Source organism: Struthio camelus, chromosome 7 (assembly GCF_040807025.1).
Source record: "Struthio camelus isolate bStrCam1 chromosome 7, bStrCam1.hap1, whole genome shotgun sequence".
In the NCBI taxonomy this organism is placed as follows: domain Eukaryota; kingdom Metazoa; phylum Chordata; class Aves; order Struthioniformes; family Struthionidae; genus Struthio; species Struthio camelus.
Window position 1 is genome coordinate 10,604,683 of NC_090948.1, and position 23,387 is coordinate 10,628,069.

At 41.8% G+C, this 23,387-nt stretch overlaps 2 protein-coding genes across 7 annotated transcripts in view; one reads left to right on the forward strand and one right to left on the reverse strand.

Annotated features, from left to right (window-relative positions):
• The window catches only part of NRAP (nebulin related anchoring protein), a 55,546-nt gene extending 46,703 nt beyond the window's left edge, over nt 1-8,843 (forward strand). Inside the window, exons 36-42 of the mRNA XM_009668651.2 lie at nt 1,813-1,917; nt 2,606-2,704; nt 2,813-2,917; nt 4,455-4,562; nt 5,220-5,531; nt 5,776-5,928; nt 7,153-8,843. Of these exons, the coding sequence (XP_009666946.1) occupies nt 1,813-1,917; nt 2,606-2,704; nt 2,813-2,917; nt 4,455-4,562; nt 5,220-5,531; nt 5,776-5,928; nt 7,153-7,254 (984 nt within the window). The 3' untranslated portion in view covers nt 7,255-8,843. The remainder of the gene's footprint in view (nt 1-1,812; nt 1,918-2,605; nt 2,705-2,812; nt 2,918-4,454; nt 4,563-5,219; nt 5,532-5,775; nt 5,929-7,152) is intronic.
• The window catches only part of HABP2 (hyaluronan binding protein 2), a 36,806-nt gene that overhangs the window by 4,141 nt on the left and 9,278 nt on the right, over nt 1-23,387 (reverse strand). For 2 of the 6 annotated variants that reach the window (XM_009668645.2, XM_009668648.2), the window contains exons 3-14: nt 18,473-18,601; nt 17,190-17,297; nt 16,584-16,700; nt 16,042-16,161; nt 14,965-15,133; nt 14,411-14,505; nt 13,120-13,366; nt 12,069-12,211; nt 11,597-11,731; nt 9,958-10,103; nt 8,857-9,058; nt 7,101-7,212 (exon numbers count right to left, since the gene is read on the reverse strand). In XM_009668645.2, coding sequence (XP_009666940.2) covers nt 8,882-9,058; nt 9,958-10,103; nt 11,597-11,731; nt 12,069-12,211; nt 13,120-13,366; nt 14,411-14,505; nt 14,965-15,133; nt 16,042-16,161; nt 16,584-16,700; nt 17,190-17,297; nt 18,473-18,601 — 1,586 coding nt within the window. In that variant the 3' untranslated portion in view covers nt 7,101-7,212; nt 8,857-8,881. Of the gene's footprint in view, nt 1-7,100; nt 7,213-8,856; nt 9,059-9,957; nt 10,104-11,596; nt 11,732-12,068; nt 12,212-13,119; nt 13,367-14,410; nt 14,506-14,964; nt 15,134-16,041; nt 16,162-16,583; nt 16,701-17,189; nt 17,298-18,472; nt 18,602-23,387 lie in introns of those variants that run through there. The other 4 variants (XM_009668647.2, XM_009668649.2, XM_068951686.1 and 1 more) reach the window with 4 other exon arrangements.

The following is a 23,387-nucleotide window of genomic DNA, read 5'->3' on the forward strand; positions in this document are numbered from 1 at the left end:
GAGCTCAAGATTTTATCAAGAGACAAAGTGATGGGATATTTGATGAGAAAATATTCCATCTATGAAAGTCAGAGAGGCAATCAAAGCAATGCAGAGTCCATGCCCCTCTTAGTACTTAGTGTACTTGCTGTCTACCATCCTGAATGCGTTTTTCATTGCCGGAAAGGGCACCTTAAAAGAACCCACTGTGATTTATGTCTTAAAATGAAAGCAAATGATCCAACTGAAGAATCCCTGTTGGATTTTGTTATTATGATACACAATTGTTTTTATTCCCTGTCAGATGGAAAGAAAAAGGTGTTACCCCGGGAAACTGAGGTATCCAAATGTAGGACAACAGAAATAAGGGAGCAAGTTCTGTGGGGCTTAGGAATCAGTAAGGGAATCTCCATTCCAGTTTCACAACAGACCTTAGAGAATGTATTCAGTGGGGACAGCAGACTTTATCAACTACATTTTAGTTGCTCTTTCACCACTGGAAGTTTAGTTATCAAGTCCTCAAAAATATTTCATAGCAGTCCATTGTAGATGTATGTGTGTATATGTACATGCATGTATCCATGCACGCACACACATACGAATATATGTATGTATAATAAAAGAAGTACATGCGTGTAAAGCCACTCCCGGAGGAAAATTTTCTAATCTTACTTCTCAGGCTGTCTAGCAATTCCTTATGTACCCTCTCTGTGAAGTCACGGAAATCTCAGTTTATGCTTTCCTCTTCCACATTGATCATTCCTGTCACCCTGCCTTGCAGATCAGCACTGCTTGGTTCATTAAACCTTTTGCTTCCCAGTACATTGTTCAGCAGAGCTCTCCAGATGCCTCCTTTTGCCTAATGACTAGTCCTCACAGTATGCTGTTGGGATGGAATAGAAACTGTTGCTGGATGCAGTTCTTTGTCATTCCAACTCCCATTCCTATCTTCTGCTGTAATGGGTAACAGATGGCATATAAGTTACTTAGATCTAGATTTTTAGCCTTTACTGATCTGTGATGGTGGCTTACATTAAAGGAAAGTAACTTTTCCAGGGACAGTCCTTAGAGCTTATCAGAGTATACTTTAGAGCTTGCCTACAAGGGACAGACTATGAAATGAATAAGGACCTCAGGACTTGGTCTGCTGCCTTTACGGACAGGTTAGGAATCCAGAGAAATGATCAAGATGGTTTTGTCTGATTTCATCACTGTCTAGTAAGAGTAATGTACAGCACCTCTTTGAGCCAACCGTTTGTTATCCCCATCTTGCATATAGAGAGACTCTGAAAAGCTGAATAGTCGGGTTAAAGTCACACAGTGATCCAGTGTCACTCTGAAGAAGAAATCAGAATTGTTGGAGGAAGGAGTGCTTTACTATCTTTCACTTTTTATTGGATGTATCTTGTTTTTTCCTTACTGAATCAGGAGGTAGAGCAGGCCTTTAATGTGGTTAGAACAGAGTAGTGGTCTCCTTTTAGACATGAGGTTAACGAGGAAGTATGCACCAGATAAAATAATTAGTATTCCTGACTTGAATTCACCTCAGAAAATTATTTCAAAAGGGGTTCTTTTACGGCCAGTACAAACAGGTTATTACTTACTGCTTTGAGTCATACTGATTCACTTGTGGGGCCTCCTCTTATAACTTGCATATGATACATTATTTAATTCCTGGTGGAATGAGCAAATGCAAACAGTTTGGCTTTACGATGTGATATATGCATGGCAAATGAAAAACTTCAAAATGTTAATATGAATCAGAAAGTCTTTTTAAAAACCTTAATAGCTGTGGATGCAAAACTGATAGCTAACGATTTTCATTTTTAACAGCATCGCTATAAATCAGACCTGAACTTCATGAAAGGGGTTGGTTGGATGGCTCTGAGATCTCCGCACATAGAAAGCGTAAAGAAGGCTGGAGAGCTCATCAGTGAGGTAACTGATAAATCTTTCATAGGCTAGCACATCTGTAGGAATTGTTTACCATCAAGGCTCCTCGTTACATGACACGTACGAATGTAGCTTATCACTTCCTTTTGATGCAGAAGCCTGTTTATACAAAGTGTAAGTTACCAAGAAGCAGTACGGGGAGATGCAAGTCCATTGTGTGACACCTGCTGAATATTTTCCATTCTGAATGAAACGCAAGAGTGTAAACAAAATATGTAGCAATAAATAAATGCAGTGAATTCTATTAGGAAATTCTAAGCAGGTGATTATGGAAGTGATAAAGAAAGACAAAGCATTGACAATCACATTGCAGGGGGCATTAGCCTGTTCAGTATCCTATATTAATGGAGAAGAATTATGAGCTGTCCTAAGCGTAGTGTTTGACAGCTGTTCGCATGTGAGTTTTCAATGTAAAACCCTGCTTGCACAGACAAAATAAGTCTGGTGCCTGGGCACCACTGAAGTGATATAGTGGCATCTGTACTCCCTAGCTGAAAGAGCAACTGAGACGAAAGCAGAATAGTGTATTTTTAATACTGTGGCCTCAGGAAGGTGATTTTTATGTTTTACTCCAGTTATCACGTATTGAGAATCCTGGTTTATCTCTATCTAACAGAAACCTCTTGGATGTTGTTGTTGTTGTTGTTGTTGTCTTCCCCCATATCCCTTACAGACAAAGTACCGTCAGAAGCCAGAAAGTTTGAAGTTTACTACTGTGGTTGACTCTCCAGATTTGATTCATGCTAAAAATAGCTACCTCCAGTGCAGTGATGTAGGTTTGATTTTACTATAAATGATCTTAACTTTTGTTACACCTTAATGATTTGACCTCAACTTTGCTTCCAGTATCAGTTGAATTCAATGACTTTTGACTCCCCAGAGGCTGTACAAGGCTGGAGACTCCGAAGCCAGGCACAGGTACACCCTGCCTCCCGATCATCCAGATTTTATCCGAGCCCGCCAGAATGCACTTCAAATCAGCGATGTAAGTAACAGAGCCTTTTACCTCAGGGTTTGTAATGCTCATTAAGGAAAACAAACTTGCCTGGAAATGAAATAACTTTCCTGTATGTGTAGACACTAAGTTCTTTGTTGAGCCTGCGTGTGTGTGTGTGTGTGTGTGTGTGTGTGTGTGTGGTGGGGGGGTTTCTCCTTTTGAGAATTGATTCTGTTTTCTAAGGCAGGAAGCTATTAAGCATTTCAGTCCTTCAGTCTAGCTGTAGTTAGTAACAAATTTAAAACCATGAACTTCCATTTGGGTGGGGGAGGGGAAGAGAATCCTTCTCTTTCCTTACCTATGCAATCTGTCTTCATGAGGTTGCAACACTTTGTTTTGGACTGATTCCTTAGACACAGTTGTCATCAACACAGATGCAACGGCATCAGTAAGTAGGATTATTTTAAAGGGTTGTGCTGCCACACTACCCCAGACAGAGGCATGTTGTCTATCCCTACTTTTTATTCCCGGCCTTCTTTAACTGTAGGGTCAGAGTGCCCTTAATCTGAAAAATTCTTTAACTTCTTGGTTTGGGTAGGAGATTCTCTACAGCTGAAAGAAACAACTAGGATTGACATTCTTTGAAGCCGTAGAGGAAAAAAATGTAAAGGGAAAGGGATTATTGCACATGAATACAGCATCAGCCCTAGACCCGTTAGCAGGGCTTACAGTAACACTTACATAGCTTCTACGCGGACTGTTCTACCAATTCATGCAAGACTTTTGCCATCTCAGTTTACATGCAAATTAAACACCGCCTAGTGCTGAATTCACCAGTAAAACGCAAGAACATGTTTTGAAATGTGAAGTTGACTTTGTGCTGGATTTCATGTGATCACAAACACCAGAAGGGATGAACCAAAGCCTTAAGAAAAGCAAAGGAATAGAACCTGGAAGGGAGAACTAGAAGTGTCAGCTAAGATACAGTGGCTGTGTAGTGGGAACAGAAAATTAGAAGTTATTGTAAGAATACTACTAATGGAAGAATCAAATCTACATCAATTTTTCTTCAGGTTGTGAATGAATTTTATAGCCTCAAAGTCACGTTGAATACGTTAGAAGTAGCTGTTATTCCAGATGAGTTAATGAAGCCACATGTGGCTGGGGATTGAGGTAGGGAACACTAGAAAAGCTTGAAATAGCTGGTGTTTAAATTATGATGCCACGAAACCCAGGACACTACAAGTAGATTCATCAAAAGAGAGAATAAGGGCAATATCAATGCAATATTGATGTGGCTGATGCATCGCAGTTTCTAATAGAAATTAAATTAAATCAGAAACAACCCCATTCAAGTACAGAAGGAAACCCTGGTGGCACTTTTCAGTTGAGACATTTTATCATTATGGAGAATAGAAAAGAAGCTGAAGTGCTATAGAAGTGGATCAAAACCTTGAAGATGGTACTGATGACTCTTGATACAAATAAACCCAGTAGGATAAAACATTTATTAATGCAGTCATGGGACTATGTTTAAGAAACTGCAGGGGGAAATGACTGTTTTATTCTTTTCTTTTCAACACAGAAAGTGTATAAAACATCTTGGGAACAGACAAGGGCATCTGGCTATGATTTTAGGATTGACGCCATCCCATTCCAGACAGCAAAGGCTTCAAGAGAGATTGCTAGTGATGTAAGAATTGTTTTATTTCAAACACTTCCCAGCCCTCTTCCCATGACACCCCCACCCCATAAAAATGGGTAAATTCTGGCATAAGTGAACCTTGTAGTCTGGTTTGGGAAAATTGGTGACCCTGTTAAACCGAATGCTGATAAGTGCAAAGATTTCCAGCTACAGACTCCCATTAATAATATCGGGAAACAGATTGATGTGTTTCTTTCAAAGCTCTATCCTTGGGAAAAAGATATATTATGATATACTTAAGTAAACCATGTACTAGGCTATGACTAGTCAAAGCATGAGCTTGACTAGAGTGGGTCACCCTTGAACATGTGAGATTGCAGTTGGCAAGAACACTGAAAATGGAAGAGCTGCATTGCTTGAGCCATTTATTGTGTACAACAGACAGTATAAGAGTAAGAGGAACTGTGGCTGCTTTCAAGAGATGAATATTTTGGAGGTCCCTAAGACTTTCTACTCCTATAACAATTAGCACAGAGGTCCTTCTCCTAGAGTGTCATGTTAGATTAAGTGATACAGTTTGGTATCAGACAAACCCCTGGTCTCTATGCACTACGGGAAGCATTGATAGCTAGGGGAGGATAAGTTATTTCATAATGGAATTTGAATGTAATCTGAAAATGATATTTTCCTTTGTTCCTCCTGCAGTACAAGTACAGAGAGGCTTTCCTGAGAGATAAAGGGCAGCAGATTGGATTCCGCAGTGCAAATGATGATCCCAAAATCAGGCATGTCCTCAGAGTGGGGAAGCTCCAGAGTGACAACCAATACAGGAGTAGGTATGCCCAAAATAGGGTGCAGTTCAAGAGTCACCTTAACCAGCCGGGATTCCTCCATGCTAAGAGAAGCCAGCAGCTTGTCAGCAACGTTAACTACAGGCAGCCTCTTCACCAATACACTTGTGATCCTGAGCAGCTAAATGTGAAGCATGCAAAGCAGGCCTACAAGCTTCAGAGTGATGTAAGTATAGCTGAGCAGAACTGTCCATTCAAGTGCTAAGAGCTATCTGTGGCAATGTGCTTTGCAGACCTTACCTATCAACAAAATTTTATTCTTAGAAGAACTAAAGTCTGTTTGCTGAGAATGAACAATGTGTTTATTATTGATCCTGTTGCTCTTGATATGCACTCTCTTCAAGATCCAGAGCATGCAGTTTGAGAGTCAAATGAAATAATATACACTGGCCTATGTTTCATTCTCTCAGGTCAAATACAAGTCTGACTTAAACAGGATCAAAGGCATTGGCTGGACTCCCCCAGGTTCTTACAAAGTTGAAATGGCAAGAAGAGCTGCTGAGCTGGCATATGCTCGGGAAATGGAATTGCAAGGCGCTTCTGCTCAGTGCGAACCTGGAGTTGTAAGTAGAGTAAACCATTCTCACAAATCCCAACAGCACTGTTCACCAGAAGGCAGGCAGGCAGGCAAGCACACATCCCATTTAATGCTTTTGAATGCTCCCTGGAGACTGCAATTGTTCCCATTATTTAAACAGAATATATATACTTCCCTCACTGAGTTCTGTGGCTGTGGCTAAACCTTAATTTGAAGGAGTCCTCTATGGAGTGCAACACTGTCCTGGCTGATGATGCTACAGGGTAGAATTTAGTAATATTTTGGGATACATTGCTTTTAGCTTGTGGATGTCTTCATATCTCTAGGCTTCCTGGTATCTCTACAGAGAGCAGAAGTGGAAGAAGGGACTCCCTATACAACTCCCCATCTCTTTTCCTAATTTTTGTAAGGCACATCTATGTTGCCATGTAATCTCCACTGACAGCTGTACTGACAAGCTCAGTGTAGGCTCCTACCAGCATAATGTCAGTTACTGAGGGAGGCTTTTAGTGAAGGGCAGTGCTCCAGCTGCCTCCACCCCTGTCCATCCCAAGCGGCAAGAAATTACAAGCTGGGGTTTTCCAGGTTTTCCTTCTCTCACACCTCCGCAGGTGTGGGTCCTATTCCGCAATGTCCCAGTACAAGAAAGCGAAAGTCCTTATGAGGACCTTGTAGCCCCTACTGTTAGGAAGCATTAAGTTACAATAGAAGTTACAATAAAAGAGAAGCTCTGCACTTTAAATACTTGTTTCATTTAAGTTTTAACTTTGGCAACAAGCCAAACAATAAGCCAGCCCAAAAGAAATAGGACATATCCCTGATTTATTCAATCTGAAAAGTTACTCGGGAAATGAATTACAACTACGGTTGACTAATACAGGCAGCAGAAACTGCAGACGGTATCATTTTAAGTCCTACATGTGGTTAAGATCTGATAGTCCCAGAGAAATCTACAGGTGCGTTATCCGTGTGGAACTCAGGTGTTTGCTGGTTTGCTCTAGAAATTAGGACTTGAGCACATTCTATCCTGGGATACTTGTAGTATCTAAATTATATAAATGGGTCAGTTATTTGCATGTTGTCATGGTAGAGATTTGTTCAGCATGGAGCAGTAATTCAGCTTTTGCCCATTTGTTTGCCAGTTGAGTTAGTTTTTAATTTGTAAATATTTTTACAGAATAATAAAGCAATTAAAACCTTCTCCTGTCCACTAGCTGTCCTCACAATTTACTTGGCTTTGATCTTACAGGACCAGTCGGATACAGAAGGATGTCATCAAGTCACAGTTAACCCTGATGCTTCAGAAATTCTGCAAGTCAAGAGAAGGAAAATGCAGCTGTATAAGAAGTGAGCAGAAACACGACACAAAACAATTAGATATTTTTTTCAGCTTTCCTGCAAATCCTATAGCTTTTCCAGTTTTCCAGGAAGCACTATACGTGGCATCTATGAATGTTTTGTTTTAAAAAGCAATCTAAACATTGCAACTTAAAACTGATCTTTCTATTTTTGTGTGGATACTTTGTTATTTATCACTGTATGTATTACAGAGTCTGGTATTTATTTAAAGTTGTAAATGAAATTAATGCTAGATGACTGGCAGGCTCAGCTTTGTACTACAGAGGAATGAACCTGATTGGTAGAATATAAAATCATTTATATTGAATAAATCAGATGAATCTGATTCCATACTTGTCATCTTTGGAGACTCTTATGTTCCTGGATTATTGGCACCACTGGCTTAAGAGGATACAAAAGCACGATTTAGATGGCTTAACAGATGAACAAGACAAGGGCCAATGGAAGCAAAGTTATCATTGACTAACTGAGATCACATCTTGTAATGGATACCAGAGAGGTTGCTCTCGTTTTACAGGATGTATTCAGATCACAATTAGCTCTTTAGTCTTTTTCAAATCTTCTGATGCAAAAAATCAGAATTAGTTTGTTAGAAATTCATGCAATAGGAGTAGCTATTGATAGATTAGGTGGCTCTTAGAGAAGGTTGTCAACCCTAGAACTCAGATGAAAGAGTCATCACAATTTTAACAAATTCACTCTTCACATGCAAGCATGTCTATTTTTATGTCCTGGTTTAATACCAATCCCATTTTCTAAATTTCCCTTTAGGGCTGCAGAATCATTGGACAAAAATACATCATTCTATCTGCAAACCTTCTAAAAACCCAAGAATTATCCGAGAGCTTTAGATCCAAGTTTTCAAAGGGGGTTAAAAGCCCCTAGGGCTCATTGGTATGAAGTGAAGTTAAGCACATGTGTATCATTGTGGGTCTGGAGCATAATGACTATTCCTCTCATTAGAAGTAAAGTGAGTATTTCTGCTAGTGATTTTTTTTTTCCTGCTTTTTCAACCTGGAATGCATCACTGATGGAATTTAGGGTTGTTAGCATGACAGAAGGACTTTTAAAAATAATTCTCCTGCCTGATCCTCCCTCCTCAGATTATTCCAATGGCCCCAGTCTTGCAAATACAGGCGCATGATGTATTTTATATATTCACAAAATGCCACTGACTTTGAGAACACATATTAATAGCTTTGTCAGATGTCAGATTACAGTGACTGTAGAAAAAACACCTCAGCAGAGGGCATGAGGGGAAGAGGGAAGAGGTGGTAGCAGCTGAGCCTGCAGAGTTTTCAGGGACAAATGCTTGAAAAGCAAAACTGGAAATTGAGTGCTGCTGTGACTGATTTGGGGAAGAACTGGAGTTGCTTTAGTTTCTCATCTGTTTTGCCTACAAAAAGGTGGCTTACTTCAAAACCCCCAAACAGGAAGACTGTAATCAACATTCTGTTAACCACTCTAATGCCTTTTCCAAGATCGTGACCTTGGATTGCTCATCAGGGTCATAAGAAGCATCAGTAAAGTTTTTGATTGAGGAAGAGGAGGTTGGGGAAAACACTAAAAAAATAAGTAAATTTCTCAAGCTTACCATTTGCTGTTCCAAATGCTGTCTCTTAATGAAGTGACCTTGACTCAGACCGAATTTTGGATTTAATCCAACTGAGAAATGTTGTCACCTGGGTATAGACTCCTGGCTTGTTTTTTAACCCACACTGTTCACCCCAGCTCACAATGCCGTACACATAGTAGGAGCCATTTTCTACACAAGTTAGAGGGCCTCCAGAATCTCCCTGGTGAGAAAGAGCAATACAAGTGTAAAACATGAAGCAAAACATTTACCACTATGAGAATTCCCTTCCCTCATTAAAAGACTTTGAGTGATTTTTTTTTTTTTTTCCTAACAGATGTACCAACAGTTCCTGAGTAGGCTTGCAATTCTTCTGGAATGAGGTCAAATGAAACTAGACTTCCTTAGATGTAAGGTTTTGCTTAAGTCTGTGACATATATCTGACAAGGTCACATGAAAATTCCCAGACATGAAACCAGGCGTTTGGGGCCTGAGTTCAAAAAAATAAAGACGTGATCCCAGGTAAAAAAGAAAGCTCTTGATATCCCCTTCCTCCCTCCCCCCCCTAAAATAACAACAACAGAACTTTATCCTGAGCTGATTGATCTCATTTTTTTATTTAGTTTTATTGGTGGTTTCTATTGCTTACTATGTTTGCAGAGGTGAAGCGTTGCTGAAGCTCTTACCCAGTCTTAAAACATTGTAAATATGAAATTGCTTCACATTTGCACTAGTGTAATCAAAAGAAATATCAATCCTGACTTTCTCTATAAGAGTTAGCTCTGATAGTGAAGATCAAGTTGGAATTCTTGCTGATAGCAGAGGCTGTAATAGAATGGAGAGAAAAAAAGCTAAATTTTCAGGTTGTTATGACAAACTGCCTCAGAAGCCAAACTTTTCCAGGCAGGTCTCTAGCTTCCATAGATCTGCCTGTGGCTGACAGGGCTGACATTAGCTCTAGGGATATACATCTTAAACTGTACTGAAGAAAGATGATGGCTGTTGAAATATACTGATAGGAGAAACAGATACATATGCAGTACCCTTCCAAACCTATTACTCTGCACAGCCTGACTATTTACATGAGAAATTACTGTTCAAATACAGAAAAAGCAACAGACCTGACAAGAATCAACTCCAGGCCTCTGAAGATTTCCTGCACAGAACATGCTTTCATCCAGTATATGATCATATGCTCTTGGTGCATTGCACTGCCTCTGCGAAATCAACTTGACATTGGCATCTAACAGCTGATGAGATTCTTCATCTACAGGATGCGCACCAAAAAAAAAGAGTCACCTTCCAATCCTGTTATATGTTGTCTTTGTTCACAATATGAGCTTGTTTGCTATTTGGATGGGAAAGGGGAGTTGAGGGTGGCAATGAGGAAATGCATGGACTAATCTGAGAAGACCAGAAGGTATTTGTCTGAAATAACATGGTTTGAACCTGGAAGCTTCACTCAGGACACTTAGGTTGTTGCCTGAACAAAAGCAAAATTGGGCACCCAGAATTTGGCTCAGATTCGATCTAAATGTATCAATGGCATTCTGCTTTTCAAAGGTGCTGGTCTGCCACTCCCTTTAGTTCCAGTGGGACTTAGACCTGTTCAGGACTTCTCAGACTGGTGCCACTAGATTAATGAAACAGATAAAAACTGAAAATTATACAGTATTTAAAGGCAATGATTAATTATAGTGAATCTAAAGACATAACTTGACATCTAAAGGCAGTAGCCAGATTTTCAACACACTATATCTTTAGATAATTAAAGGTGGTTTATAAGTTTGGTTGTACTTGCGTTTCAGGAAATATTCCATTTCTGTAGTGGTTTCCTGAAATGCTAATAATAGCTCTGCCAAAAGAAGGAGCCATCTAGTTTGAACATGAACAGGGTACTCGATATTCTTTGTTGGAAAAAAAAAAAATTAAAAAAAAATCCCCATACCCTTTTTAAGAGACTTTTTATTTGGAGCTTTAAAAAAAAGTCCATTAAATTCTGTTGGTGCATTCTGATCAAATGAATACGCTTGTCTCTTGTGGACTTCAATGAGAGTTACATCAGAAGGGAGAGTTTGGTCCTAAGTATCATATCTGGCTGTATCAGTCACAAAGCAGTAGGACACCTACTGCAGCTTCAGTGACACGTTTTCCTTCTGCTGCTTTACAGCAACACATCAATCAGCACATGAGAAAATACATCTTTCAGAAAATTGTCATTATCTTTTTTTAAGCATAGTAATTTCTCCCCTCAGGATTTACTGTGGGCAAGAAAGGTTTTGGATAGCACTGGACGAACTTGAAAAGCTTTGGATTTTTTTTTTTTCTGTGCATCTGAAGATCCAGATGCTGCTTCTAAAAAGCTTTATCTGACCCAATGGGCTGGAAATCCATGTGAAAGTTCTAGTCTTTCTTGGTCTTGTCTTGAAACACACAATATACAATAGCCTCTCTCTCTTGATATTTTCTTGCTTCTGTTGCTGGCTCCAGATGAAACCAAGACATGGTGTGTCAGAGGGCAAACAAAAAAGTGAAGGTTTTTTTTGGAGAACTTTCTGACAGGTTTGATTGATCTAACAGTTGATGACGCCAGGTAATGATTAATTTGCCTAGGAGGGTTTAACTGTCTTTAATTTTGAATTCCATGTCTTGGTTTCACTGAGTGCGTAGACCCACATTTCGATCTAGCAATTGCCCCTGAAGGTGCCAGGCCACCTTGCTAAGGAAGCACCAACGAAAGACAAGCTAGCCCACAAATACCTGTCTCTGTCACACCCCATCCTGAAATGAAGCAGTCAGTCCCAACAGGAAAGAGGAAGTTAGGCAAACACACTGTTTTCACATACTTTGTTTCCACAGCACAGTGACCGTCAACTGGCTTCAACTTAAGTAAAGCTGGATACAAGATAAACAACAATAAAAATATTTATAATTAATTTTAATCTTCATCAGTCTGTGACATAACCCTGTGAAAGCAACAAATATCCCATATGTTATTTGCACTACATGCTGGGCTTGCCCCTACTGTTTTACTCTTCAAACACCATGACTTCTTCTTGGCCATCATAATTCACATTCCAAAGATCCAAGGGATGTAAGCCACAGTTTGGCCTAATTATTTCCAGAGTATATCATCAGATGGAAATTTTACACTGACTTTAGCTGGAGAGAAGTGCTTCAAACAACTGAGGTCAGAGGTGGGCCACAAGAATATTCAATAAAGGGAATTTACCAATATCGTTGTATGGGACACCATCCTTCTCTTTGTATTTGTAATGTACAATGATCTTCTCCACATCAAATATTTGCTCTTGAGGCTCTCTCTTCCTGAGGTCTTGCTTTCCAATGGCCACTTGGAGATTTTCTGCTGAGTCTCTGCAAAAAGAGTAAGGCAAATTACATACAGACATTGTCTAGAAGATTGGTGATAACCTGCTGCTTTAGTATGTGGAAGTCAAGACAGCAGCTTCCTGTTGCTGTAGAGCAGGGGCAGAAGATTTCAGGAGGCTGTTATAAGAGGGCTTAGTCAGGAAGGCTGTGGTTGATGCTGGACTGTATATCTGCTCTTAACTTGTTGCAATCACAATGAATATTGAGTTTAAAGCTATATGAACATGCTTTTCTTTGCATTTGGAACAGAGGAGGAGTGTGCACACAGTCTATTACTGTGGCTGTGATGATGAGTAGTAACTCGTGGAGCCATGGGAGTATAATCACTTGCAATTGCCTTATCATACTTAAAATCACCTGTGCCAGAATGTTGGCTAGAGTGGAATTCACCAGTTTCCAAGGCTAGCAGTTTCTAACACCTCTTCAACAAAAAAGCTCAAGGAAGCTTGAAATGTAATATCCTAGGCTAACAGGCACAACTGGAAGCAAAAGGGATATTTTGGCTTTTTTGGAGGTCTTAAATTATGATGTAATGTGTGATGATACTCATGATATCCTGATATGCCTTGAGGTTTTCATGGAACCCTTCTTTCTTACCTTGCAAAACCTTGTTATGTTATTCCTCTTTCCTTCTCATACAAAGCTGTTTTATTCTTTTAGCTCACTTCAAGTGATAAGGAAGGTAAGTTTAATTTGTTCTAGCAAGCACCATTTAAAAATACATGTACAGTTTCATGTACATGCTTCATGCATATGTTTATTTTTTTCCATGTGTATGCTTTCCTTTAATTCGACTCCCAGCAATCATTTGGATTGTAAATTTCAAGGCATCTTTAACTTTAAGGCTCTCTTTTTTTATGTTTAGCTATCCTAGACATAGGATTTGCACCTACTCAATGCAATGTCCAGCAGTAAGAACCCAGCATGATTTAATTAGCACTCCACCACAGAAATGTCTGCTCTTCCTTGAAGTCTTTTTCTGCAGAGATACCATCCATGGGTGTTTGCCAGCTCTAGTCTTGGCTCCACCGTAGATCCTCTTGAGTGGCCTTTGACTTTCTAGTTGTCCACATGTTTTGAATATTTCTTTTGATCCGGGAGGGATGGCTGCTCTGTCTGTCACCTCTGGGATCTCTTCAGCTGCATAGGGAGAGAGAGCAGATGTGTAAAGCAGAGATTATATTAGACCAGGACACTGTGACCTGGAGAGTTAAGTAACGGGGTCACTCCCAGTCACTGGGACAGTTGGCTGCATTACAATTCTGCAGGCATGCCTGGCACCTGTGGAAGAAGGTATTTGTTTCTGAGGACTCTGGGGTGTGATGCAGAGGATCAGGAGTGATATTTTGGGAAATGAGAAAGTAGAGTTAATAAGAAAGAAAAGATTCTATCCATCTGGCAAAACCCTCTACCATGTTTTAAACATAAACTCTGTCTCTAGTAATTACTCTGTTAGCACCCCATGGCCTGGGTAAAATAGTCCAAATGAAAAAGAACATAGTAAAGGGTCTTCGTGTGGAAGATCCGTTGTGAACCCTCCAAAACTGTGCTATCCCCCTTCCATCTGCTGACCTAGACTAAATCCGGCAATGAGCAGACCCAGATACAGAAAAAAAAAAAAAAAAAAAACCTTTAAAGACTCTTTAGAGATCTTGGCTTGGTCAGATCTATCTCTGCCCAGAAACAATTCAGTCTGAAGTACGTGAGCTGACTCACTCCCCACTCAGTTCTAGTTCTCGTAGTTTCCCAATACGTCTTTGGATATTTAGCTCCTCACCAGTGATAAATCCCAGAGCATCAGGGTAAGTCCTGCAAGTTCCAGCCCTAGCATCAATGTATGAGGCATGTGGGCTTGTGATTTTGCAAGGGCTGTATGGGGTGCTCTCAGACAGTGAGCAACTTCAACAGCTCCTCATCTGGATGTATACAGTGCAGTACACCTAAAGGGACATTTTGAATAGCTGGAACTTGAAGCTAGATTTGACTGCTTGGAACTTGAATACTGAGTACTTCAGAAATCACCTATGCCAGGGCAGAACGTACAGGAATGCTATTTAAAACAAGATAATAAAGGTGCCACAATTTTGTGGCAGTGACTTGTAATGAACCAGTGTCTCCAGTGCAAGGCACCTGCTGCTCTTGAGCACCTCTGCCAAACAGCTTACTTGTAATTTTCCACTCTACCTGTTCCTGAGCAGGGTGAAATGTCACAGAAGTCCCATTCCACCTTGTTATTTTTTTTGAAGTAGCACCAGGGTTTTTCATCACCATCAGGATTCCTGAAGGGAACAGTTGACAGCATCAGCCAATCAAACTGGGGAAATCTCCATGAAACTGGCTTAAAGATCTGAGGATGTTTAGCAGAGCAACCTCATGCTCCAGCATGAGTATGAAGCTTTCAGAGATACTGTTTCATAAGCTTTGACAAAGACGATGCCTGAGATAGGGTAGGGGGGAAAGAGAGGGTCTCTGTCATTATTCCCATACTCATCTTAACCTTGAGAAAAACTAGGGAATTCAGGGAAATGAGGGCAGCCTCTGGAAGCCTGAAGTCAGTACAGTCACTTAGGAAATGCTGCTATAACACCCTGGTATGTTATAGACAGGCAGTGTATCAAAAGATGTGAGACCTTAACACTATCTGAGGACTTCCCTATGCTTGCTAAATTCGTGGGAGCAGTTTATGCTCATTGCTTTCCTCATCAGAGACCTCTACAGTTGCTTCTTCAAGATATTACCTGCAGAAGTTATGTTCACCAATGCCATAAAAGTCAGCATCCTCCATAAATGAGTTAATAGGATAGTCCAAGAGAATGTGCGAATTCCAGTGCAGGCATGTCTTTCCATTCACTGCTTGGTTCACTCTTCCTCTGTACTCAGAGTCCACTTCATAACAATCATCTGGTCCTATAAGAAGAAAAAGTCTCTTCTGTTGTTCCTTCTCTGAAGCAGTTCCTCTTCCTTTCCCTTCTTGCCGTACCATTCAGTTCATGGAGGAGCAGAAGATCTATAGGACCCAACAGGGTCACATAATGACATCCTTTATCTTAGGTGGGACAGAAATAAGAATCATGTCCCAACATCTCTCTAGCCTGAAGGCAGATTGACTTCAAATGCCTGGAACGTCTTTGCATTGTAAGGACTTAAAGGCTAAGTGGTATCCTTTAAAACTAGGGTAACTCCCCCAGTGGCCTGTCCAAGAAATAGTATTAGCAGGATAAGCCAGAACTGGGTGCAGAACTGCTATAATGACAAGGGAAAGTTGCGCGTTGTGGACCTTACCTGTAGGTGAATGGAGGAAAGGTCGTCTGCAATGAGGTACACTCATCTTATGTGGAGTTTGTCTGAAGTGCAATAAACTTTTAAAAGAAAATGAAACAAGTTCTGCTCCTTGGAAATGTGTGTGGGGTGTGGTACTCCTTGGAAATGTGTGTGGTACCACACCTACGGTGTGGTACTAGAGAGGCATAAGATACTTCACACGGGCTGGGGTAATCCCACGGCCTTGGTCACCCATCTGTGTACCAATAGCTGCCCCCCCCTTAGGCTGGGGAGTCGGAGATAAATCAGAATGAATCTTAACTACATTGGCTTTCTGGTGTTTAAGGAAACCCTGATGTTCCTTACCCATGGGTCACATAGGACCTCTGGAAACGTGTGCTCACTCATTCTTTTCTAGTGGGACAGTTTTCTAGGTGCACAGAAAACTTTCTTTATGCAGTGAAGGTGTCAGTCAATCTGACTGAACGGAGAAGCCAACCTTTGGCTAACCGGAGGTTTAACTCCCAGCCTTTTCCCCTGGAGTGGTGACATACCAATTTCACAGATTCTCCCTCTAAATGGTTCGGGACACTGGCAGGTGAATTTTGATCTGATTCTATGCCGTATACAGATACCTCCATTTTTACACGGGTTTGGCCTGCATGGTGAAGATGCTGTCAACATGGAAAACACAGAATAGGTTTGTTACTTTGATAAAAGCTATGCAGCCACTCACACAGCCAATGGAAATTAGGGAAAACTCCCATTTAGCCTATTAGCTTTAACTTCTTAACGAACTCTGTAAAACGCTTATCACCATAGCTTTCACTAGTGACTGAACTACCACCCTGTAAGTCAAACACGAATGTTTGGGCTTGGGTGTTCATCTCCAGGGCTTGAAGATGTGGCAGACTCAGGCTTAATAACTAGGGCGGAGGAGATTAATCTGTAAACACCCTGTGCCGTAGGTCACACATGCTTTCCCTCCGCTGACCGGCTGTACAGTGACCTCTCGGCCCTAATGCAACATGGTCCCCACTGCAATTGACACAGCACCCAGCTAAATAGGAGCTCTTTCTGATGGGGTTACGCTCACCTCGGTGACAGTCTGGTAATTTGTAGGGATGACTACAGCTGCACCGAAAATAAGGGGAGGTTAATGTAATAAGGCAGTCTCCTCTGATGCACCTCTTCTCCAGACACATGTTTTTCACTGTGGTGAGGCCAGATAAAACAGAAAAACAAGGTATTTCATTAGCATTTGTATGTGCATGAGGGCTGTGCCCTCCAGGGGTCATGGAAAGACATGCTTTCCCCTGACTTGCCAAGGGGGTTTTCATTAGACCATGTAGCAGTGTGGGTGTGGGATTTTCCTTCTTTTTCACAGTGTCTACAGCAAAAGGATACTGTGAAAGTAAGACCAGCAAGCAACTCACCACTGCCCACACCGAGTAAGACTGGGAATAGAGATGTGCTTTCTGAACACCTGTAGTATATTTTACTGGATACTGCTTTAAAAAGACTCTGGTCTAAACTATGAGCTGGATGCAAGATCTATTAAAATGGCTACGCTGGGCTGTCAAAACCCTCACCTCAGAAAAAGGCTTTCTAAAGCACTGTGTTTGTTTCCACTGATAGAGCTCTAACAGTAATATTCGTTATGAAGATAAGGAATATAAGTTAGGAAAAAAAAAGCAGTTACCTTTCTCACATGTAGTCCCAGTGTATGGCTTGGGGCAGAGGCAGCTGAAATGACTTCCTTTTTTTTCACACCAGCCATTGTTCTTGCAGGGATTGGAGGAGCATGGGTCTGTTGAGGTAAGGACAGTGATTTTTTTTTGTTTTACTTTCAGCTTCTCCGCCTCTGTCACTTGCCTTTTCTTCTCATGTTTTTTGACTAACTAACGGGTGCCATCAGAGTGCTGTGCAAAAGGCTGCCTTTCCTGAGCGCAGCATCCCGTCGAACTCATACCATGCTTACACATCAGTTCAATAACTGCAGGAGCAGCTATGAATTGATACGGAGCTTAGAGCAAGCTGTTCCAGCTCATGCTTTTGGGTCTGGCGCTCCCTTCCCAAGGCTATGACTGAGCTCTAACTGACTGACGTCCTTCACTCCAGGGAAGATTTGCCTCTCTAACAGTTGCAGAAACAGGTGTGTTAAGAACCAGAGCTGGCCCTGTGCATCTGTCTGCGTATACTTGGTGTGCAGGCGTCTGGATTTGGCTTGCTAAAACTCCCCTGAAAAAGCCATCTATCACTATTATACTCTAAAATACCCCTGGTTAGCTGTTGCTCCAGCGGAGTAGGCACCCACTGAGACTCACTTCGGTGCTATTCCTTATACTATGCTCAACCTTTCCACTCCACTCCAGGCTGCCAGGAGCAATCGGTGTTGGGGGCAAGCAAAGCCAGCTACATACCATCTCTGTTTTCTTTATACAAGAGGATAACCCTAAACACCCTAGTTGGTTGTTATAACCAACTTCCTGTCTCCTATTTTGTGTTCCCAGAGCAATTTTGAGGATCCTTTCATGCTCTCCTGAAGTATGGCAAGACAGAAAAAGAAAAGAAAAAAACCCTGCAACTGAGAGAGAGAGAGATAGAGAGAGGGAAAAGCAAACGTGCTCTATCTACATTTGGGTTCCTAGCATAAATACAAAACATATATCCCATGGAAACAGCAATTACATCTTACAGTGTCTGTAGACAAATAAGCCTGTGTTTTTTGTAGTAGCAATCAGAAATGTTCTGCATGATCAGAATCCATCCTGTGAAACCCAGAGATAAAACACAGGCTCCTTACAAGAGAAATACAAAGGAGAACACTGCAAACAATCCTCCTAACTCATCCCTTTGATGCAGGCATTTCGAGAGCATGCTGGCAGACGAGGCCTGCCACATTCGCACTGAAAATGCCGCGTTGGAATTTTACCCCTTCCTTGCCTCCCAGCCCACCCCTGAGAAGTGCAGAGTTTCTAATACCTTTTCTCACACTGCTGTAGCCAAACAGTTCCTCAAACCAGTCAGGATCCTCGGTGTATTGGCTCTGGAGGAGGGATTCCTCTTCTTGTTGGGTGTACTCATCATAGTACTCATAGTCTTCAGTCTGGTCTGGAAGGAAGGGTGAGAAGAGAGTGGAAGTACAGAAGAATCAAAACACTGTTAAAAAGAGAGAAGGTATTAAAAATTCATTCCTTGGGAGGGTCAACCTTTTTCTCCCTGAGCTCATTTGGGACATCATGGCAACAGTGGGTCCAGAAAACTCACATCGCCTTGGGGAAAACAGGCAGAGCTTAGCTCTTCCGTGTTGGCACCTTGAAGCCTACAGCACAGAGCTCATCCAGACAGTGTTTACCCAGTACGCAGCCAGGCAGCCTCTGCAAACTGGTCATCCCAGCTCTGGCTTTGCTGCTGCAGCTGAGGAGCACTGGAGTGCATTGGGATCATCACTGCTCGGTTCGGTTCCTGCGACAGGAGCCAGGATGTCCTGGAGAGAAGGTAGCTTTTTTGCCCTTTGGTGGCTGGGTGTCCCATGGACGTGGATTCTCCTCACTGTTGTGTGCCACTGAGCAGCACAAGCCCAGCACTCAGTGCAAGAACCGGGAGAAGACCCTGGTGATTGTTATCAGCTACAGCTACTACTACAGGGTGAGATAAGAAAAGATTTAGATTCCTACAAGAATAACATGTTGGTTTTTTTTGTCTCACTGCTTTGATTACCAGGATAATTGCCTTTGCAGTGCAAGGCAAGATCTTCAAAGGTACATAGCTGCCTATCGCTTCTTGGGACACAGAACTTCATTTTGGTAGAAATCACCGGGGAGTGAGAGCCCTAAACAGAGTTGGGCACCTACTTACCAACGTGACTCTGCGTACACGAAACCTTTTTCTAGGAGCAAGACCCCCGCTGAGCCGGGCACTGCGCGGACACAGCGATGAAAAGAGAGCCCTTACTTCGACACAGTCTGCAGCCTCCCACCAGCTTTGCAGCCTGCTCAGCGGTGCGCCGGCCGCCCTCCCGGGAGCAGCCCCGCTGCACAGGCAGCGTCCGCCGGGAGCCGAGCGCTGGCGGCCCGGCAGCTTTGCCAGCAGATGTTTGTGGGGGAGGCTGATTAAAGCAGGCTGGCTGTTCTTTCCACAGGTATGTCTGCTGCCAGTTGAAGCCGCTCGGGTGTTTCAAAGACACGCTACGGTAATGAGAAAAGCTAAGCTACGTACGGAGACATTCTAAAAAGCTCTCCCCTAGGGCCGGACTGATGGCCCTATGGATAATGCTCTGCCTTGAACTGATTATCGACTACATTATCTTAGTTTTCTCTCCTCATTCATTTGCTTGCAGCCTTTATCTTTATTCTTTCTTTGCTTCTGAAAAAAAGAAATTCCACTTTTGTACCATGGGTGTTTTATATTTCATATTAAAATAGAACAGTCTTTTTTTTTCTTCTTTTTTTCTATGTGCCAACTCTCGTTTCTCACCAAAAAAAATAAAAAAGAGGAAAGTTTCACCTCATTTATTGCTATGTCAAGTCCAGACTCCTTTTCCTCAGCTCATTATTTCCACAGGAGCTGAGTCTCGACAGTGTGCAAGTGTTGCAGAAGTGTGTGCCTTGCTGAGGAACAGAAAGATATTGCTGGAAGATAAGGACATTGTCTACAGTGAACAAAATTAAATTTAATGTGATGTAGTTAAGAAAGGAAAACAAAAAGAGGGTTTTGCCTGAAATGCAGCCCACAAGCTCACTTTGTGTGAGAGGAGGTTTTGCAAGCTGACTTGAGTCTGAGGGACTATGTTGAAGGAGTTTGACTTTGTTTCCCATTTATTTTCAAAATCTTAGTGGGGAATGTTAGCTTTTATTTCACAGATGCTTTAAAGAACTACTCTGAGAGACTGGGTAGCCCTTTTTATATAAAGTTATACCTGTTAAAAGTTATGAAGGATGAATGGGGGACTTGCAGCTACCAAAAGCACACTGCAAACATGTCCAGCATGCTTTACAAAGGCTAGCAAGGACTCTGGTGAGCTGACAGAGGAAAAATAAGTTCTCTGAGCTGGTTTAGCAGCACTTACCGTGATTTTTAAACCAGCCAGTGTAAGCATGGTGTTAAGAAATGACAATGACGCTTCATTTTAATTGTTATGTTAGCATCATTTCTTAGCAATGGATGAACCTTTTATTAATGATACCTATTAAAATCCATGCTGACCCACCATGAACTATTTTAAGTCCATCTCTGAAGTAAAAGCCAGTTGCCTGGCAATGCTTGCGGGCAGAGGACTTTGGTGTCGATTCCCTTTGGCGACAGCTCTTCGAGGAGGAGAAATACTAACGCCACGTTGCACTTAAGGAGCAGATGATCCCCGGACAGGCAGGTTTTGGGAAAGGCTAACAGGCGCCTGAGCTAGGTGTGCAAGGGCTCTGCTGGCCGCAGCAGCTGAGCGGAGACAGCCTGCCTCATGGAGAGCACTGAGAAGGGTCCAGACCTGCAGCCTGGATGGTACCAAACCACCCCCCAGCGTCCCACCACCGTTACCTATAGGTGAAGCTCTATGATCAGGCTGCAGCGTTAAGGTTGCATGTGAAGAGGGCTCAGAAAACATCAACAGACACTTCTGGGAACCCTGGCCCCAGCTGTGAATACTGAGACTCAGCAAAGCGGAGCTGTCTGACTGGGAAACCCTGCCCAAGCTGACATAAGTTTGCAGCAAATCTGAGAAATCATCAGAGTCCCCGCTGTATCCATCACTGCCCTCCTTTTATGCAATTGAAAGAGTGACTACAAGCTATGTGAGTGATAGCTCCCGTCTTCCAGCTACTCGGCGTCCTCCCCAGCGGCATGAAGCAGTAAAAAACAAAAATCAGAAAGCCCTCACTTGGATGCATGACATCAAACTGAAATGTGTCTTCCTATTTATCATTGCTTCAACACTAAATAACTATTTGGCTTCCACATCTCTTATTTAAGAAGTGTTCCCATTCCATTTTTTTAATTATTCATAACAAGCCATAGGTTTAGTAAAGCAAAAATAACTTTTTTTTTTTATCTGAGCACATAATTAACGCACAAAGTCTGATACACTGGTTGAGTTAAACGTATTACTAAATCAGAGTGTTCATTCTTTGTAAGTGCTGGAAAACCTTAACATGCTTAAAAAAGGAGTGATCTGACATTTGTCACTGAAATGTGACTATTACATGAAATTAAATTAGACATCCTGCATGCAAATTTTCAAAGAATAACTTTCCTCTGTGTAGTACAAAAAATTCCCCCCATAATTGATAGGCAGAGATTGACTTTTAAAGCTTCAAATCAGCTTTGAGGTTTGGGTGATCTTTTAAACTGCTTGAGCTTTCATCTGTAGGATTTCACATTGCCAAGAGCTGTCAATCAAGTAACGGATTTCTGATCAATATCCTCTTGTTCATTAGCTTACACAAACTCTCTCTTACAGAGAGAATAGATAGCCCAACACTGGCCGTCACACTGTTTTCAAAACCTTCACTGGATCAAGTCATGACTAATGTTCCGAGTGGGAATATGATGCATTCGGATGCCATCTGAGCGACCCGAACTGCAAGGCAACTTTGCTGGACTGCAGTTGTCAAGATGAGTGATGGGCAAAGTTAAAGTCTATTGCAAACACACATCAAGGTGGCCGGGAAGTACCCAGCATTTTTTCAAGCTCTCAGAACCTCTGGGGACTGACTGAAATCTGGTCTAATCTCAGTAGGATTTTTCTCACAACCTTTCTAAATACTTTTTTTCTGAGAACAGTGTAAAGTTATTTTTATGAGGCTGAAATCCTGACCATTTTTTAAATGACGGTATGTCGCCCATTCACTTCTGCAGAGACTAGGCGTTATGGCATTTTGGCCCTTCCACACGGGCCTTGGCTGGGGGTATCTGCAACTTTGAAGAGGAATTGCAAAAGAAATAAGAACAGCTAACAACAAAGCTAGCAATCCTTCGGATAGTTTTGTGGCTCTTACTTTAGAGCAGCTTTGTAGCGCCTTTCCCTTGGAACAACAGAGCGCTACGCAAAGGCTGCCGATGAGAGCCGAAGGAGGAAGGAGAGAGGGACTCACAGGAGAGAGGGAAGCGGGACAGTGCAGAGACATGAGGAAAAAGCAGAGGGAATATGCAAACAAGGAGGGGCATAAAGCCTGCACACAGGCCGAGATAGGAGCTAGGAGGAGTGTGGGTAGAACTGAGGACCATAAGGGACAGGGAGGGATTGAATTAACTTGCTAGAAAAAGCACTGAGTCCAAAGGGGCACTCCACCACTGAAAGGCAGGTCAGCACAAGGCGCATGTTAAGGTAAATCCAGCCAGAAGGATAACAGCCTGAAGCCAAGTGCATGACTGTGTGACTAAATATTTGCACACGCTAAATATTGAGTGTGTGCAGGAATGATTCTGAAATGTCTTTTCCACAAACATCTTACTAGAAGAATAACATCGATCTGGGGAAAGAAGCGGTGCTGCATGAGCTTCAAGGCAGCTGGATTCCCAGATTTAACCTGGAAGCCAGAAGGCTACTTAAATGAATGGAAATATAGTTGAATACTGAGTGATTGGTGAAAGCTGCATTCTTTTTGCAGGAAAAGAAGTAAAATTAACTTAATACTTTATTAGTTATAAATTGTAAGTTCAGATCTAAGAGCCACTGAAATCAAGAAAAGAAAGAGCAGGTCTTACCCACAAAAATTCTAAACTTAGCAATAAAACCTTAATTCTCTACATAGACCAGATAGGCTGCTGAAGGATGTACAAATCCTCACACTGTATCTACAGATGCTCACACGACATCCATCACAACTTTGCCCCCCAAATCACTCCTTTTCCTGCTATCAATGTGTTAATACTACATAACTGTCAATGCTTTTTGCCTGCATAA